This window comes from Anopheles funestus, chromosome 3RL (assembly GCF_943734845.2).
Source record: "Anopheles funestus chromosome 3RL, idAnoFuneDA-416_04, whole genome shotgun sequence".
NCBI classification, from domain to species: domain Eukaryota; kingdom Metazoa; phylum Arthropoda; class Insecta; order Diptera; family Culicidae; genus Anopheles; species Anopheles funestus.
Window position 1 is genome coordinate 2,986,287 of NC_064599.1, and position 19,350 is coordinate 3,005,636.

The 19,350-nt window shown below is 42.6% G+C and overlaps 1 protein-coding gene across 1 annotated transcript; it reads right to left on the minus strand.

Annotated features, from left to right (window-relative positions):
- Positions 1–41: 41 nt before the first annotated feature.
- Positions 42–13,922, minus strand: LOC125772094 (uncharacterized). The gene is made up of 14 exons (XM_049443452.1): positions 13,601–13,922; positions 6,255–6,366; positions 6,063–6,159; positions 5,845–5,997; positions 4,752–5,783; positions 4,449–4,680; positions 4,204–4,376; positions 3,951–4,075; positions 3,671–3,868; positions 1,196–1,370; positions 1,061–1,123; positions 836–985; positions 238–770; positions 42–173 (listed from the first exon to the last, which is right to left on the minus strand). Exons 2-14 carry the CDS (start codon positions 6,339–6,341, stop codon positions 141–143), a joined length of 3,051 nt encoding a protein of 1,016 aa, XP_049299409.1. The 5' UTR covers positions 6,342–6,366; positions 13,601–13,922; the 3' UTR covers positions 42–140.
- Positions 13,923–19,350: the final 5,428 nt, after the last annotated feature.

A 19,350-nucleotide genomic window follows, 5' to 3' on the forward strand; every position in this document is an offset into this window, starting at 1 on the left:
GTGAAACCGTATGTGTGTGAAAAAAAAAAAACAAAAAACTGTTCCGTATTGGTACCATGTTTTTTATATTTTTATTGCTTGTCAAACCAACGAAATTAAGTATACCGGTTAATCTTAAGTAAATTCATAATTCACCATTCTTAACAACAGTTTGATTGAAAGTATAAATATTCCTAAGTAAAAAAAGAAGTATAATTAAAGCAATGCCATAATTTAACCTCAATAAATGGTGCTTACCAACATAAAAGCTGCCGCAATGAAGAGCGACTTAAACTTGACGTCCATCGTCGGATCGGAATAGTAGATGTTGTTTGTGTAGCTCGCCGTATTAACATTCCACGAGCGGGTGATCGTCCCTTTCTGCGTCATACGGTCACGATCCAGCACCCGGAAGTGTGTCTCCTTCGGCATCCGTATCGCATTGAGGAAGGATATCGGTATGCGAAACATCGTGTTGATATCACTATTCATGAGAATGATCTCCTGCGACAGTATGCCATAGTCCTGCTGTATGCAGCCGATCAGCTCACCCGGGCTGGCCCACACCTCCAGGAACTGGTTCTTGCAGAAGCAACAAAACACACCGCAGCCGAGATTTTTCTTAAACAGCAGCACCTCCTGATGGCTGCGATCGACTAGGGTTAGACTGAACGGTCGTAGTGAGCCCCAGAAACGATCCTTTGGGTCGGATGTTTCCGATGCACCGTAAAGCGCTTCGTTTGAAGGTCCTCTGATGGTAAACCGATTGTCGGATGAAACGCCCGATAGTACTACAAAGGGAAAGGAGATTAGTATGGGCTTAACAAGGGTGTTTTCAAGCGGTTTCACTCCTTACATTCGTTGAGTTCGTAGCTCTGTTGAATAAACACAGACGGCAGTCCGTAGAGAAAATCTAACCCGGCTCGGGGTGAAAAGGGCGTCAGGAAGGGACTGTTGACGGATTGTATATTATCACTCGATTGGGGTGGTGCTATTCGTAGGCTGACTGTAAACAGGGTCCAAAGCTAACGTTAATGCTGTGTGTGATCGTGAACATTGACACCATTCGTCATCCACTTACCACCATTACGGTCACTCTGAGACTGTGGTTGTGCCGTGATGATTCGATTTTCGCCACTGTGCACTGTGTATGGGAACGCATCGAAGAGAGTCATAAAATCGTTGGGATCGTGCTAAAAGCTAATCACCTTCTTACCGACGGGTGGTACATTGTTCGGTGGCGCTGCTAGTGTACTGTCGTAGTTATAGTCCCAGCTCAGATCGAACGTTGGTGTATCCGGACCGTAGAACTCCTGCTGCTGGGATGGAGGAACTCTAGCAGACGACATACTTCGGGCTACTTTTGTGCCCAGAAGAATCCGAAGTGCCTGTTAAACAACTGAATTTACACTAACGCGTACGGTGCGAGTGGTCGTGCAGTTGGCCCACGGTCGTTGGCAAGTTTATCTTATCGCGTTTCCAGCTATCATCAGTCATTGCTTCATTGATAGCACTCAAGTATCCGCTCGTTCTCGTTTTTGGGTCCGTGGTGGTGTGACCCTCGGGGGTCCACCGGCAAGCTCACTTTCCTGGAAGACTCATCAGTGAACAGCTGACAAAGAGGGAAACAGGAAAATGCCCGAATTTGTCAGGGAAAAATAGTAATCAAGTCATCAAAATACAAAATTTAAAAAACACAATTGTGGGGAGGGTTTCATAAAGTTTATTTAGATTTTAACCAATACTGACCGTTTTGTTTCATCTGATTGTTTTTAGTGTATGTATTTCTTCAACGTTTGCCTCTGTAGTGTAGTTTTAGGTCGATCGGTTTGTTTGCTGTGTCAATAATCTATTGGGGATTGTTGTTTAGTAACTGCCGTTAAGTGTACAGCAAGTGTCAATAATATAGCTTTTGTTTGTTTGTGTGTGTGTAAGTGTTAGTAAATCTCAACACAAAATACATTTACTGCTTGTTTTAAGTACCTCAGCCATTAGACGTTCCGTAAATCGATTTCGATTTTTAGTACTAACGTTGCCAACTTGTATGTCCGCCGTTAGGTGTAGTGAATTCCACATTTATGTTCCATCGTAAACTTGTCCGCTTCGTTACATTGAACGCTTATCAGCTCCTATCGCCACTATCATGCCTAACCGATCGACTGTGTGGAAGGGGTTTGTTGAAGTTACAGGAAAACTTGTAGTAGAATATTTTTATGTATGTTCGTTTATGCATGATTTTGTTTTTTTTTTTTATTATTTCCATTCATATTAATAATATCCACTGTTACTTCTTCCTCAGTATGTAAAACTAGTAGCTGCACTCAATTCAGTTTCGTAATAGCTTATATCGGAATTTTGTTTGCCAAATGTGTTTTGTCATTTCGTGGTTCATCTGTCCCCATCCCCTCCCCAAAAGTTCCGCAAGAGCTTCAGACTGTTTGGAATCGGTTGTTTTTATGCTTATGCTCAAACACTTACACTGAAGGATCCCCCCGCCCCGTCCCCAGCCATACAGCCAATCCGCCGTGTGGGCCAACAAGTTTCGGTATGGGTTTGTTTTATTGTTTTGTTTCGTCGTCTTTTTTCTTATTGTCGGGATTGTAGGTTCGTTTCTCTTTTTTGTTTCGTTTTGGTATGCTTCGGTTTTCTTACCTTCGCTCGTTAGGGGAATGTTTCTAAGTGTTTCTTTTCCTTCGATTTGCTTCTTGCCGTTTTTGCGCATTGTTAGGCTGGGGTTGTTTAGATTTCGTTTGTGTAAGTTCTCATGTTTTTTGTAAATTATTACTTTATTTGTTTCAGAAACTTATCCCGTACACATTCAGTATAATATAGTTGTATATGTATATTTAGCTTCTGTGTGTTTTTTTCTTTATTATTCCTCTGTTTTTTCTCACAACTAGAGATAAGGTCGTTTCGACCTAGTCGATTTCGGTTGTTCAATATCCTTTTGTCAGTTTTCTTCTCTTTTTTCTTCTCTATAAGTTTGTAAATAATGGTTTGACAAAAATCTTACTTATACAGCGACACATGCATATACTTTCAAAATGACGATTAAACAAGATGAAGTGTGGAACGGCTCGAGCATAAAATGCGCTAGCGGCATTAAACCATCATTGCACTGGGTACATCTAGAGCATGTAGTCGGGACATACCGGCTGGTGAGTAAGTGTGTCTTGCATTATTGCATTTATCATAACAAAATCACAAGATAAATCGTTGATAACGTTACGCCGATTGTTCACATCAAAGAGGTGGTTTCCGTCTCTGTGTACGTGTGCGTTTGTGTTTGAACAAACATACATTTGTTATCGATATGCGATTAAAAATGAGCTCCAATGTTACGATAAGATGAGCCGTTCTTTTACACACACACGCGCGCGCGCATAAATGCGTGAATCTGAGAAAAAGCGACTAGGAAAGGTAAGGGAATATTTCGCTCGTTTCTTCACTCCAGAACCTTTTCTCGGTATACTGATCATCGTTGTTCTTTTGGTAGCCTTAGTGTGTTACATTTTCGCCTCCAGCGTAAGTAGATCGTTTACTGTACAACCGTCCACGTTCAGAGTTCTTAAAGTGAATGTAAACTTACAGTATAACAACTTTCACAAACTTCACATCAAGAGACACATCATCATCATCGGAAAGGTGTGTTGCGGTAAATGTGGTGGTGACGCTTCGAATTTCGGATTTAATCTACGACACCAAGTTCAACCATGGCCCGATACAGGCAGGGATTCTTGGCGCATTCGCGCGTACCTAGATGAGGTCCGGGAAAGCCTCGCAGTATCATCAGCACGGATCGGGCGGTCGTCTGGCAGTCCGGTTGATTTTCGCATATGTTGTCCGACACTGAGAGATACTGCAGATCGCACACTTTCGGTGAAACACCCTGCAGCAAAAGGGGAAATGTATGTTTTAGGGGGGCGATGCAAAACTTCAGGATCTGGAGGATGATCAGTTTGGCTACTTACGCATAGATAGCATAGTTGATGGGCACCACAGGCCGGTAGCAGCTCCTGATAGATATCACCGCTAAGCACGTCTACTCCACGACATCGCCTCTCAAACGCATCTAGCAGTGGACATTCAGTGGACTCTGGAAGGAAACGGTGCCTAAGTACGAGCTCACAAAGACGAACTTAAAGAACTCTTTTGGACAGATTCTGATCTCATCCCAAAACTTCATTCAGCGCCTTTTCATCAAAAAAACCCTTTTCCACTTACCAACAACCAACCCTCGGCTAAACTCATCGTCTAGCTCGGGTTCTTCGGGATCCCGGAATATTTCCTGGTACCGTTTTTGAGTACGCTTCTTCTTCTTTTTGTCTTCCTCCACATCATCGAGATTGTTTTCAACTTCTTCGTGCGCTACTTTATCGTTACCTTCCATGCTGTGTCTGGTAAATTAGGAAACAAGTTCATCAATGCCCGGGTAAATCTCCTCACAACTTCACAATACCACTACTTACTGGCTGTGATCGTACTCAGCGCGTTCCTTCTTCACAGCAACACGTTTGGCTTTTTCCTTTTCTTCGCGAGGCTGCTCCGGTTCCACTTCGTTCAGCTTCAGCTGATCATCGTTTACTGAATCCTTCAACCGTTCCAATGTGTGGCGCATCTTCTCGATGCTGTACGCAGTGGCCAACCGTGCCACAAGCTTGTCTTTTAACTTTTCCATCTCATCCGGTTCGGTAATAAGTCCTAAGACGTTAAAAACCAACGGAGAAACGGTGTACTGTTGCACTTTTGAAATAGATTACCGGTAGACTTACCTTCATGATCTCCCGTGTACTTAACCGTCTGGTCCAGAATTAGATCTTCGATACTTTTCAGCTTCTTTGCCATGCTTTCCAGCTTGTCTTGATTTATGTTCTTCTTCTTGCGATCCTCATCGTACGTCTTGTAAAAGCTCAGCGGGTACGGGACAGGTCCGTTGCCAGCACCATTTCGGCCATCCTTTTTCCTGCGATCCATACCAAAGTATTTGTTCCACTGGATCGATTTCTTCGACTTAAATTCCCCAATATCTCCGGGAAGGATTTGATCCTCCTTCACTACTTCCAGATTAGATCGTTTTCGCACGGATCGTTTCTTCTTTTTGTCATCATCTTCACCCTCAAACTCTTCACTCGAATCCTCATGATCGTGTTCGTGTTCGTGATCGTGCTCATGTTCGTCCTCTTCCGGTCCTTCCTCCGAGCTGTGTTCGTGATGTTCGTCGCTTGACTCTCGCTTAGCTTTGTTCGCTTCCAATGCGCGTTCGGTTGTGGTAGAGACCGTCGTGGTTACGCCAGAGCTTACCGTGGAACTTGGTGCGCTAGACGGTTCACTGGAACGTTTGCGCTTTTGCTCGATCGGAGCACCGAACAGGGCTTGCAAATCCTTGGCCACCTTCTCATCGGTACCGGATGGGGGAACTTCGGGTTTGGGCGATCGTTTAGCCACAGGGAATCGCTTCTTGCGCGTGGCTGGAAGCCACGGCAGAATCGGAAGTGTTCGTTTGCGTTCTTGCATCGGAGGACCATAGTGTGCGGGAGATGGTTCCGATTCGGACATGGGGAATCCTTGCCGCTTTTCGTATCCAACCGGGACTAATGGTTCCTCGTCGAAAAGTCGCTGTTCGATTTCGTTCTCCTCCTGCTGATATTTGTCCCACAGCTGCTGCAAACGATCCTGGAACTCTTCCTCTCGCTCGGCGATCGCTTGACGATCTACAGCACGCAAGAAGTCAGCGGACAGATCTGGATGTGGGTAAGATTTCTCAAGTTCCCGCTCACGGAACACGGTCGGATAGGACGATTGTTCTATGAACAATGGTTAGCATTAGTGAATTTAATTGAAATCTACCAGGCCAACGCAACTCACCATCTCTCTCCCTAAACACGGAACGCTTGCGTGTGTCCAAATCGTATGGATCGTATCCATCTTCTGGGTCCTCATCACGTCGCAAATAGTTTGCCAGAATGCGGTTTAACCTTTGTCGATTCGGACGGAACTGCTGTTGCTGCTCTTCAGTGGCTATACAAAAGAACGACAAAACACAGGTCACACGGCGCTTGGAGCTTTTGCTTAAAACTACTTACGTTCCATCCAGTAACCATCATCATCCATTTGTTCAGCCGCGGCCTCATCTCGCAAAGCTAGCTGAGCTTCACGGCGATGCAGAGCATCAATGGCAGCCTGGAAAAAAGTGTTTTTAAATAAACTTGTTGATAGGCAATCATGCTCTCCAGGGGTTTTAGAGACATGACAATTGAAATTAAATCTAAAGCTACCTGTAGGGAGTACGGGGAATGCTGTGAGCCCAACACCACCAGGCTGGTTCCGAGAATCAGCAGCGAATAGATGGGAAAACCCGCCATGCTGTGGGCTTTAGAAAGAATTTTTCTGCGAATGGATAAGATTGGGAATGGGAGATTGTTCTGATAATTGATTTTATATGATAGCCAAAGCGAGAATGTAGTATTATGTGAAGAATTTCAATTATATATCACGGAATTGGGTATTGGCTTACATCACCCATGAAGCCTGTTCGGTGATATTGCTGCTTTCCTTCACAACAACGCTTTTACAGCGGTGTATGGTTGAAGGCATAAAAATATAAACACGGAAATATGGCCATATATCTCCTTTACGAGCCTCTATCACCGACGAAATGAGAACGGAAGAATACACAATTTGTAATCGGCTTCTAGGGCTTCAACGATTTATTTTTGCTTCCTCTCGGTTGCTACGGTCACTGATCCGGCTTTTTTTCCGCTTTGTACTCCCAGGCGGCATTAGTCACGTTCCGCACGATATTACAAAATTGCACCATACCGTACAAGAACCATACCCCGTTGCGGAGAAAATCATCGTCACTGTCACTGGAGGAAGAAATGGTTCCGCTTGTGGTTTGCCTTACTAGTTGCAAATGACACTTTTCCGTAGATTCCAAACACCGGCAACAAAGTGGGGAGTAAGCTCGGTTGGATGGGATAGAAGTCAGACACACACACACCAACCAAAGGGTGGTAAACCTTGTTATAAGCTCGTGGTTTATGCTGCCAGTTTGAAACATTGTGTGCAGTCGGTTGCACCAACCGATTGTGGTCAGTGTGAAAATAGTGAGAATAGTGAGAAGAAGGACAAACGTGCAACAACGATGCCGTACGATTCAAAGTCAGCTGGAACTAGAAGGAAAGGATAAACATCACATCAAATGCCGGACACCGTCAGAATGTTAAGACGAATGCGAGAAATGGTATTTTTCTGAATCCATTTGCGATGCAATAGAATGCACCGTTGTCGTGCTGCGTTGGCTGGACCGGTTACAAGTTTGCAAATGATCGGCCTTATTGTGGTGCTGTTGGTGAAGGCTTAAATCATTCGAATGGCATGTGACTCATTTCTATGACAAGCGTGAGATGGAAATAAAAAGGGAAAAGAACCGCAATGGAGGACGAGGAAAACGAACGACACCACAGACAGGATGCTTGACCGGGAACCGAGTCCGGAGACTTATCAATGGGAGGAGAAACGGATTCGAATGATTATGACAAATAAGGGAGGATTAAGGGAACCATTTTCCACTTGAAAGTGAAGTAACGAACCATCATCATCGTTGAAGAAACAGGATCGTCACTTAATGCAAGATCTTACTGAAGGAGCTAGAAATTCGTTGAAACAATTTATGGCGAAAAGCTGCTACCCCAAATGTCAGCTTAGAAAGCAGCAAACCGGCCAAGAACGTCCCGCATGCATAAACCCATAAACAATGGGTTTAGCGTGAGAGGAAAAAACTTTTTCACAACCAAAAATAGCTTCGTCTAGTGTCTAATGCGCGATGGAGCTTTTGGGACAAGCACAGTATCTCCGGTGAGGAGTTCTTGATGCAAATCAAGAAAACTACTTAACTCCTGCTCCTTGCTGACTTGATGCAACAATCCCTCTGTTTATCAAAAAGCATTCCATTCCGATCTGATATCTATGGACGAAAGTTTGATTTGAAACCTCCGGGCGCTTCCAGGATTTAACCTTCGTCTCCAAGAAACTCGATGGGCGATGATTCGATACTTTCGTTGCTTTCTTCCCTCAAGCTCACTTCAAAGCTCGTTAGACGTCGTTGGCAAATAAGAGGGAACCGATAGCAATGTCGACAGGTTGCCGGTGGCATCGGTTTCGCTTATTTCCCAACAATATGGTGCGTCATCTTGTTGGAGGACAACCTTATCACATCAGCATCGATAAAGGTCGTGATAGCATGATGAGCCGTAAGGGGTTAACCATTACCGACTAATTAATTTTATTTAAATAATGTCCCAATACACTTCTTCACCCCCTTTCGTCTTTTGCCGTTGACGGATTAGACCGTTGGGACCACAAAATGATTCGATGGTTGTTGAATCTGTCAACCCGACTACGGCCACTAACGCATCCAATGATTTTCGGTGTAATCTAAATGGGATCTACGATGGCAATCGGATTACCTGGCAGATGGGTTTTGTCGGGGGTTGTTTCTGGCAGCATCTACCAAATTGGGTTGCGGTGATTGTGATGAGAAAATTCCTACGTAAATACGTGACCGTGAGCTTGGCGTTTCGCAGCAGATTTCGGTTGGTTTTTATTGAGATTGAATAACAGCGAAGATGTAAAGTTGGCGGACGTATTATGTGCGTTGTTTATCAATTGAATAACAAGAGAATTGTTTGCGATGCTATCAGTGTGTGTGAAGATTTGAGTTTTTTTATCTCATTAAAACATTTTTTTCTGATAAATAGTTTATTAGAATTAGATCAGTTAACTAAGAATTTTCCAAGCTTTCCAATATTCCTTTTATCTAGAGAAAATAGTGAAAACAAATCGGCAACCATTAAAGCTGCCTGTTTGGTAGTAAATAAAACCGCAAAATAGCCATATAAAAACACATAACAGCAAACCACCGTGTCCTGCATTAGCACATTTAACTCAAAATGGACCGTCGATTTGTATTTCCATTCAAGAGACAAAACAAAAAGCCTTCACCAAACGCCATTAGCTCTCTTTCTTGCTAGTTGTATAAATTTATTCCTTGTACCATAACCATTGCATTATGGCGCCATTGAGTGTACGGATCGTTGACCACTGTGACGGGTCGGTATATGCGGCTGTGTTCATGGCGAAAGCTTCCGGAGCCAAAGCGGAATAGTGCTGGTCACGGTTCCCGACGAGACATGGATGCCTGTGGTATCGCCGTACGCTTAAATGACCCGTTGACATTCAGCCTACGGGACACAAGATTCGATATCTCGATTTGAAATTGTTCGACCCAGTGGGGGGGTGGATAATGTGTCCACCGATGTGTTGTGCGGCCATTGCTGGACGGTAAATCGTTCGTGCATGTTGCTGACAGCTACGACCGGTCGGTCGATTTCAATTGAATTTCAAATTTTGTACTTCACCTGTCTGACGACGGGTAGCGCACGTTCGCATTCGTCAAGCTTTCTATTTTATTCAAGTGATTTTTAGCCTGTTCTGTGTCTCTAGTGGAAAATTAAGCGCACGTCCGTAAAAGCCGATATGATTGAGTGACTTTCATGAGAGTCAGGCGTGGGAGGAGGGGGGGGGGGGGGAAATGTAAAGACACTTGGCAAAGTTTTTGAAGCTAGAAGATGGATATTCTGGAAATAGAAATGAAGCGTCGGGCAAATCATGGCGTGGTGTTGTTCGTTCTTGATAATTAACGAGGTTTAAATTTAATTTTTCCTTTAGTTTTAATGAGAATGACGTATGTTTCGGGAAATTTTGGTGTTTAATTATGGTTCAAGAATAAAAATAACGCTTGAGAAGATTGAGAAGAGACAACTAATTTTCCATAATATCTTCAACAAGTGACGACTTGCCAAGCGATTTCCATCACTTTGAATTTTTTTAAAGTAATCAAAACTTATTCAAACTATTTTTAAACATATTTCCCACTCGCTTAAAAGTTAACTTTTCCATCAAAAAAGATTCGTCTGACCATCAGTGCGAAAGTTCGATTTGTTCGATCAATAGCTAATCAATCGTTTGTACTTTGCTCCATACCTTTACCATGATCAATTTCGCTACAGCAAGGGGGAGGGGGAAGCTGAGGATAGATGAAAGCAGCCCGGTGGGGGAATGAAAATGTATGTCCATTTTTTATTGCCTTTCTGTGTTTCACCAACGCGCACATCCGGGATAGATGTTAGATTCGTTTGTTTCGATCGTTCGTCTCGATTGGAAAGTTTTATATCGTCCCTTTTTTCGTTGCTACGATCACTTTCAATGATGGAGGGAGGAAGGGGAGAGAAGGAAAGAGAGAGAGAGAGCTGACTGCCTGGGAAAGTTTATGTGCCATTCCGGTTGGTGGGCGTTTTTTTTGGAAAGGGAAAACACATAGATTTCCAGGATATTGTTTCGGTTGTGTTTGAATGGTGGTTTTGTGGTCTGCGGTATGGTATCCGGTGTACAATTTGCTAATCCAACCGAACAGCAGTATTGGTACGATACTGTAATTTATTCCATCCTTTCCACATGTTTCTTCCGCGCCACAAGCGACCCTTTCAATGGACCGTTATTTTCCGGGATTTGCAAATGAATCACTACATCCGCGGGCACGCAACGATCTCGGCATCGGTTTATGTGCACGTACCGATTGCGCAAAGTGCCGTAATCTGGCTAATTAATAAAATTCACTCAACCCCAAACCAAACCAACCGACGCCCGTTTTGTTCGATTTCGCAACAGAATCAATAATTTGGATGGATTGGAACTTCTTGGCGCGACAAACAACAACGGACACCAGAGCACGTGCGCCCATTTGTTGGTTGGTTGATTATGGGAAATTAAAGGAAAACCGACAACCGACAGAAGGTTGGGGACAAATTCAACAAGTCCGGGAAATGGGACACCCTGCGGCAAGCTGACAAATGAAGTTTCGCATACCACAGCCCCAAAACCGGTGTTGGGTTGTTTTCACGAATGACCGTTTGGTGTGATGACCGGACGGAGTTGATAAATTACTGGGAAAAAGGGTGAGCGAAAGAGTGTTTGTGGGTGTCCCTTATCGCTCTCGATAGTGTCGATGGATTGTTGGGGATGGGGGGATGATGTTTTTCCTTCTTTTTGCTTTTGTTTCCTGATGTATGATAATTTGTACGCACTTGAGCGAGCGTTAATAAATAACCAGTAGGGAGCCTCGTCTTCCTCTAATCCTCGTCCCCTAGAATGTTTGTTTGAAAATGTCCAATTACGTTTCTATTCGTTTCTGTCCGTGGTCTGCAAGCTTGACATAAATCAAACAAATATTTTGATAAAAATGCTGCAAAAAAAACTGGACGACACATTCTGCCAGCAGGTGCCAGGAAGCGTACCGAGTTGGAGGCAGATTGCCACTGGCTGCTACAACCAGCAGCCAAAAGCACCGACCCTGACCGGTGCAACTCGGCGTAGGAGTACCCGGATGGAGCTTTATTGAATAAGCGCAAGAAAATCCTTCGGGAGAACATTGTGTAGTGTGCAGACTAATGATGGTAATGACGACGATGGTGATGGTGATACTGAGTATGCTTTCGGAACATTATTTTCAACCTTAACCTTCACCAAGAAGGCAGAAACCGACGGCTTGTGAATGGCGAAAAGGTTAACAGTTGAACACTGCTGGCACTGTTTCCGAATGGCGAATGAAAGTGACCGATCGTACCGACACGTGGGACCAAAAAGTTTGCTCATTTGGGATCACTTCGGAAGACATTTTCCAATGCAAACAAACCGGTCGATTTAAAGAGAGCTTAAGCAAACTTTGCTAGTCAACTCGTTTTGCTACAACTTTTTGGGCTTTTTTTTCTCCGTTCCACAATCAGCATCATAGCGAAACTTTGCACGTAAAACAAATATCCTTTCATCTTTCTGGTTCTGCTCAATAGAGATGGATTTCATTGGAAAAAAAGGCAGGACGGAAAAACAAGAAAAAAAATATTCTATTGAACTTGCCCAACCAAACTCAACCCACGTGACTCATTACTGCACGTTGAAAAGTGATGCACGTTCGAGCGTATTTGGCCGATGTTCAATCAATAAGTAATTTCGACGCTTTCCGATTTTCTCCGGGGAAGACAGGCATGTTATTAAAATACTTTCAGCAGAATTTCTCATCTCGCAAAGAGGAATTTTCCTTCTCCTAAGTTCTAACCTACCTTTATCGACAAATGCACATATCAGAAGGAGCGAAGCGATGGATGGGAAGCGGGTGTATTTAAATGAGATTATTTTTCAATTCTCCAATCAGAGTGATTCGGAGTTCTCGGAAGGTAACGAGCATCCCAAGAAAACAAAAACACCAACAGCTTCAGTATGAATACCATCTTGAGGTGAACGTTTAAAGAGCAAAAGGCCATCATGTATTATGTTCGGCCATAAAATGGAAAATGAAACTCCTCAAGTGAATTTAAGTTAACTCACGACCTTTCGTTCTTTTGAATATTATTCTTTGTATAGTAACGAGCACAAAACAAATTAACAAAACACATCCTTTGTGGTTAATGGGGGAAAAAACGTAAAAAGGTGAAAGAAAAATGGCTTCTACCATGGTGTTCTTGTCTAGGATAAACATAAACCCCTTTTCTCCCTCGTTTGCTTATCGTCGTAACCTGATAAGCTCCCCTGTAACGGGGTAAACGAAGCGTACAGGGAACACCGAACCCATAATGCTGTACATATAACTTGTTGCTCATGTTTAGAAGAAAAACAGTGGAAAAGTTTAACCATACCCTTCTTCCAATCATACTCCCGGTTCATGGAAGGCCATTCGAAAAAAGGTGTGTAGAGGTAAGGTTTTCCTTAGAAGACGGTCTGTATGATTGGGTAGGATTTTTTGTTGTTGCTTCCAAACACATGATAACTGATGGAAGTTGACGGGAAAATTTTTTTCTTCGTGATAGCAACGTTCTTTAGCACACGGGTGGAAATATTGTGAAGGAAAAACGCCTTCCGTGGATAGAGACAGGAAAGCATGTTCATCGTTTGGCAATTAGTTTTACCACCTACTTGTGCAGCCTACTTCAGTGGAGAGCTGTCAACATGTAACACACTGTCATACACCATCACCACCATCACTGCAATCATCCGTCACCGTACCATGGTTACTGTGTAGCTCGGTGCTACTGAGAATCTCCAAAACGTGAAGTATAATTATGTCTACTAATCCCAATTCGTGCATAACACGAAGGTGAGTTATTTCCATCCCAGCAGAGATGGGGCGAGCTTGTTTAGCGTGTAACATCCTTAACATAATATCCTGTTTGTTTTTCCAAACTCATCCCAGCTTCGGCAGTCTGCTGGCGCACTGTGGGGACTGGCAAATGGCTACCTAGAAGGTACCTTCATACACATCAAGCGTATCTAATTACCGTCCGAAAATGAGGAGAGAAAACCCGGTATGACTTCATGGACCACAAACACACACACACACACACATACACACACGGGTCGCAACCTGGAAACGCTGGCTCTGGTAAGGCTGAACCTACACGCCACATCCCACACACGCATTCCTTATCGTCTTAATATTCACTTCCGCCAACTTTTCATCCCCATGCTTCACCATAAATCCCCAAAGCAGAACAAACACACCTTCACTCACCCGCTGTGTGTGTTTGGTTCCCTTATGCGCTGCTATTTGTTCACCGTTGGTGTTTTCCTAATGGTATTGTCCTTGACGGTTGTTCGATGCGTTACACCTTGCACTCACTCTAGCTTTGCTGTTTTTTTCTCTTTTGTTTCTGCACTGCCCAAAGGACACGGTACGGACGCACGCACGTACGCACGCACGATAAGGGGTTTTTTTTAGTGTACGGTCACCATCTAGAATGTCAACCTGTGTAGGGTAAGGTCGTACGGAAAAGACGTTTCGGGGTTTTGCCCGAGTTTTGCGTCTAAAGTGCGATCGGCTTGAAAATCCGACCGAAGCGCCCCTATTTATATAGTTGGTCGGAAGCGACCTCAACCTTTAGTGGTGTTAGTATTTGATTGGGAGAGAGAGAACCAAAGAGCGAGAGAGTGAGTGTGTGTATGTTAGAGCTTTTCAGTCTCATCGTTCCAAGGGGTTTTCATATCAGGACTCGATTGTCATTGAGTTCTTGAACAGTGGGCAAGTAAAACAATCGTTTTGGTAAATAGGAGTAAGTTTTTTTTAATTCTTTTTTATTTTTCAACGGTTGATTCAACTTTGTATTATGAAATAAATTTAACGGTTGAGTTTTTTTTATTAAATTTCAGTTTATAAACAATATTATTTTTGTTACAAACTTAACGGGCAATAATCAAAATGTTCCTCGTAGCTGTTTGTTTATGTAAAAAATAATACAAACTGTTAATGTTAATATAAGCTGGAAAGCTGGAACAAATTCTTATGATAACTTACGTTATAATAGTTAATTTCAATTTAAACAAAATTGTCCTGATTTAAGCCCAAATGTGAAAGAAAGGAACATAAATCGATAGTCACTGCGCCTGCGATTACAACGAAAGCTCATTGGTAAACACTGAGAGAACTTCCATCCGAGCGTATCGTTAAACATTTTCCTCTCATCGTAGCAACATTGACTCTCTGTAGAATATTTTGTTTTGCAATCCTTTCGTGTTTGGTTCGAAATATTTTACCACCCACTCAGGTCTCAGGTCTTATGATCAGACAACATAAAATGCTTTCCGTTCTCTTTCTTTCACATATACGCTTCATCATAAACGCGCACACAGCTCAAACCAACGGCAACCAGCCATTCATTCATGGTTTGAGACGGTTGCGTATGCGAGCAGCAAATGGAGCAAAAACAAAAAAAGAAGCTTTTACCGAAGATGAAAAAAAGCTTTCGCGTTCAAGTAGGCTCGGTCGTGCTTGAAGCAAAGCAACAGGAGCCGTTGCCTCAAGTCTGTTCCGGTAGGAACCGAGCCGGAAGAGAATGGTATGAAATAATTGAATTAATTTCACAGCACCGTGTGCCATACAGTGTGCCCGATGTGCCTGTTTACCGACGGCCAGTATGTCTTTTTCCTTTTATTTCGTTGCTGTTGATTTCGCTTCCTTCGCCCAATGACAATTGAAAATGTACGAAGCACCTGGCGTCTCCATTGAGCGTGTACCGAGCGTCAAACAACGGAGACATTCATGGAAAAGAATGTCTTCTTTTTTATTTTCATCGAACATAGCGAAAACTATGTGCGGGAATGTTTGCGTCCCCTGCATTGTGTCGCTTGCGAACAAACCCTCGTTTTCTGATCCGTCCCAACGCGTACCGAAGTGGGACCTGCGAGCTCGGGTGGGATATTAATTTAAAAGGTAAGGTAAGATTATGCTGATGAACGATGACGCTAGACGCCGTGTTGGGCTTCTCCGCATGTCTATTGTTTTGCTGGATGAGGTGTGCATTGCTTTCGATTGAAGTACCAATATACCATGGCGAGAATGTTCGTGGGAACGCACTCGAATGATCAATTAGCTTGATTGATCGCTCTTTGAAAGATTGCTAAAGATGATGAGAGATAGAGAGATGGTGTAATGCTTTTAATTACACATTTACTGCTGATGCTCTCGGAAATTAATTTCGTATTTTGCTATGCGTATGAAATGTTGGGAATGTATAAATACATTAAATGGATTTACTGATGGCAAAAACATGAAATGGAAAAAATCTCTTCCCAAAAGAGAACATCATATAAATGAGAATTAGTTACTCAAATAAAGATAAATAAAATATAAATAGCATAACTTAGTTAAAGAAAAATTCTACAAATTACTCAGAGCAGTAAGTAAATGTTAAATGTTAATTGAAAATTTAAATATGCTTCTATCTTTCGGTTGTTTTACTAGTTGCCTATCATCCTCTAGTCTGGTAAATATTAAATTTTGAAGCAAGCAAAAAACAAAACAACATTCCTATCATTTTCGAACGAATGGAACGTGTTTTTAGAGAATTTCCCATCAAATAATGTTGGGTGGTTCGTAGAAATTCTGAGCAAGCCTAAAACAGAGATACGAAAATGGAGTATAAAAAACCTCATAGCAAAGATAAAATTATTTCCTTTGCCAAGCAATCAAACAGATGGGCTGGAGAACGGTCTCGAATGTTAAATAAAGTGATAGTAATGCGTAATTCTTACGTCTAGATGTCACGTTGCGGAGAAATGTTTTTCATTAGGTTAGACAACGGCATGTCGTTTCGGAGATAAATCGCCTAAAGAAATGTGAAAATAAGAAACACGAACAAAAATTATTGGAATTATACAAACCAAAAAAGAAATCCCATTGGTTATCTATTTCCGGACAAATGATTACACAAATGCTATTTTTAACCGTTCGTTAATTAGCAGAAAGTTGTCTCCTGCTTTTAGTAAGCTTGTATGAAGGTAACCGAAAGATCGAACTTTATGTTTACTATCGATTTTGAATCCCAATTTCATGATGTGTCTCAACGCTTCGAAGTGGCACTTTCATTCACAGCTCATCCATATTTATCCACTCCGCATCTTATTGTGCCGCCGGATGGAGTCTGCATGGTCGAAGTGCGAAAGAACCGCTTGGTTTACGGCCTTTGAAGGTACGGATATTATGCCAAGCAAACGAGCGTAACGGTCACTCCCGGCGGTCGGTTTGTCCTGTGAAGTGAAATCAATAATGAACACACTTGAGCACATTTGGTGGAGGCGCCCGGTGTTTCTTCTGCGAAGACCATTAATCTTCGACCTCGGACACTGGGCACGAGTGTGTGTGTGTGTGTGTGCTTGTACGGATGCTGCTATTGCTGTTCCAGTTGGCACACTATTGTGGTACGTTAATGCTGCCCGACTGAGCAATGGTTGAAAAATTGCCATCAGTAGATCAACGACGGTTGACCAAATAGCTTTTGACACTGGTGGTTACGTTAAGTGTTACGCTTTGCTTATTCTTTGAGCCAGTTAAAAGCATCCGTTTTGTCGATAAAAGTAAGAACAATAATTGAACCGGAAGAGGCAAAGGAAAAATCATTTTTGTAATAGGTATGTGTTCCGATAATGTTCGTCCTTATTTTTTCCTTTTATATAACTCCAAAAAAGAAAAAAAAAACTCCCTTTCGAGTTTAATTTCTTAATAGTTTGCATTTTGATATTTTTGAATGCTTATATCGCTTTTTAAAGCTTTAGTTTCCTACTTAAAGTTATCGAAAAAAAGGATCTACTCGGCTTTGGAAACCATGGCAACTGTATTTTACTACCGGAGAGCAAAAAAAGCTCTTTCCGAAAGAGGAAAAAGTCTGATGCATAAAAAATACAATTGGGTTGTTTATTATATGCTTTTTTTGTTTTTAATATAATTGCGAAAATGGGTTCTGTTATGAGAACAGAAAAAAATCTGTAAAACCTGAAAAAATTAAGAAAACACAACCCTTTTCGAGAGTTCAGGTATATTTTAGGGATTGAAATTAATATTGCAAAACGATTCGTAGTAATTGAAATTTGTTAAACTTTTCTTTGCACAACAATTCGTTATATATTTATTACAAAAATAAAGCATCTCAAGCAGATAAAACAGGAGCTGTGGTTAAGGTGCATGTTTTCTGCTTTATATCTTTATAATTTGCAACAACGTGTTCCGCTTGTTGCTTGTATTGTTCAAAGCCTCGCAAAGCTTTCGCACTGATGGATATTGGACAATTCTCACATACACATACCGAAAACTGTAGCGAAGCAATATCCGTATAATCCTTCGTCCGGGGGTTTTTTTCTTCCCCCCAAAAAAAACGTACAATTCAAAGCATTCGTTTCAATCCGTCCGGCTTACGGTGGGCGGTGGGAAAACCTTCAACCATTCTTCCTTTTAGTTTTATTTCAAACCCTCACAACCGACTCACGGTGCCCGGGATGCCCTTCCAGTCTGAAATATTACCACCGATCCATCAAGCAAACCGAGCTTACCCGCGTGAAAAGCTCTTAGCTTCTCGAATTCACAAGCCAGCTTTTACTTCGTACGGGTAACGTTCAACCTAATGCGTACCCTGACCGTGCCGTTGACGGTTATGAGCGAACATCACGGAGGGTTTTTTTTTATTATTGTTGCTATATCTTTAGAGCTTCATTTTCCCGCTTTATCTACGACACCATTCGCACATACACAGACGAGAAGAAGAAAAAAAAATCCCCGCCTTAATATCACCGAAAACAAAAGCAAATTGCAAAGAACATGCAAGACATTGTCGTGCCCCATCATGGTGCACCATGGCCCCGGTTCTGCTTTTTGCCGCGGGTCTTGTCGTGAACCGCGCGCTTTTCATCGTACTTTGTGCCATTTTTTATTATTTCAGCCAACGTCAGCATGGGTACGTGGGAGGATATGATAATCATTCCAAGCTAGATGCCGGTAGGGTGGAAAATACGATGTGATAAAATATGCCACTTCGGACACGCCTCGTACCCGTGTCCGGGTGAAATCGTGAAGGAGTTTGCATCAGAAGGAAGGGAATAGAAAGAATATTTCATGTCGCCCTTTTTTAGTGTGAGAACTATTACATTCGCCAGCTCACTTTCCCGCATATAGAATGGCGTTAGGCTGGAGTGTTGTGGCTTAGTCGAAGCTTTTCCGGAACGAAGCGATAATAGAATTTAAATTTTCGATCGCTTTTCCTTTCATTAGCGACACTTCCTTGATGAGATAAATTCGTCACGAACATAGCACACATTTTCGCGGTTGATTATTAACGTGTTGAACGAGTATTGGAGGTGGGCTGGAACAAGAGGAACTGCATCAGCACGCTTTGACGCTAACGAGAAGCGAGAAGGCAAGCTTTTGTGGCTGCCGGATTCCGGATCGAGTCGTTGACACCTTTGTAAATGATCCAAATTTTTGTCCTTCACAGCTCGTCAGCAGCATTATACTCGCTGGATCTTACTGGATGTACTGGCGTTACGCGCTTCATGCCACCATCATTTTATTTTTTTTGCTGGGTATGTATGAGTTTAATATGTGTGCCACAGCAGTAAAGCTGCCATTCTCGATCGTTGCGCTGTACGGTGATGCTTTTCGCATCACCCCGTGCCACAAACAGAGCCCGATTCACCAGTTCAGTCACATTCCAAATGGTCGACCCCGGTTCCTCATTCATGTCATCACGTCCTACGGGTTTCCTCTCTCACTTTCCTACATTTTCCAGCTTTCGTTGACGTGGTGGAATGTGAAAAACTTTCTAACAGTGGGGAATAGGAAGAGTTAAATAGGGGAGAGGTGGGAAAGGAACAGAGAAATCTTCAACGAGCCGGAATCAAACGACAAATTTGTCACCAACCGCCTGGATCGTTATCAACCCTCGTTATCAAACCATTCGAACGCATTCTTCTTTCATTTCTTTTCTCTCTTTCTCTGGC

Bases quoted from the DNA above. Each gene is read 5' to 3' on its own strand.
- LOC125772094 (XM_049443452.1), bottom strand. From the start codon at position 6,341: ATGGCGGGTTTTCCCATCTATTCGCTGCTGATTCTCGGAACCAGCCTG. The intron at 5,784-5,844 runs GTGAGTTGCGTT...CATTGTTCATAG, and splicing joins CGTGTTTAGGGAGAGAGATG to AACAATCGTCCTATCCGACC. The intron at 4,076-4,203 runs GTAAGTGGAAAA...GTTTCCTTCCAG, and splicing joins TAGCCGAGGGTTGGTTGTTG to AGTCCACTGAATGTCCACTG.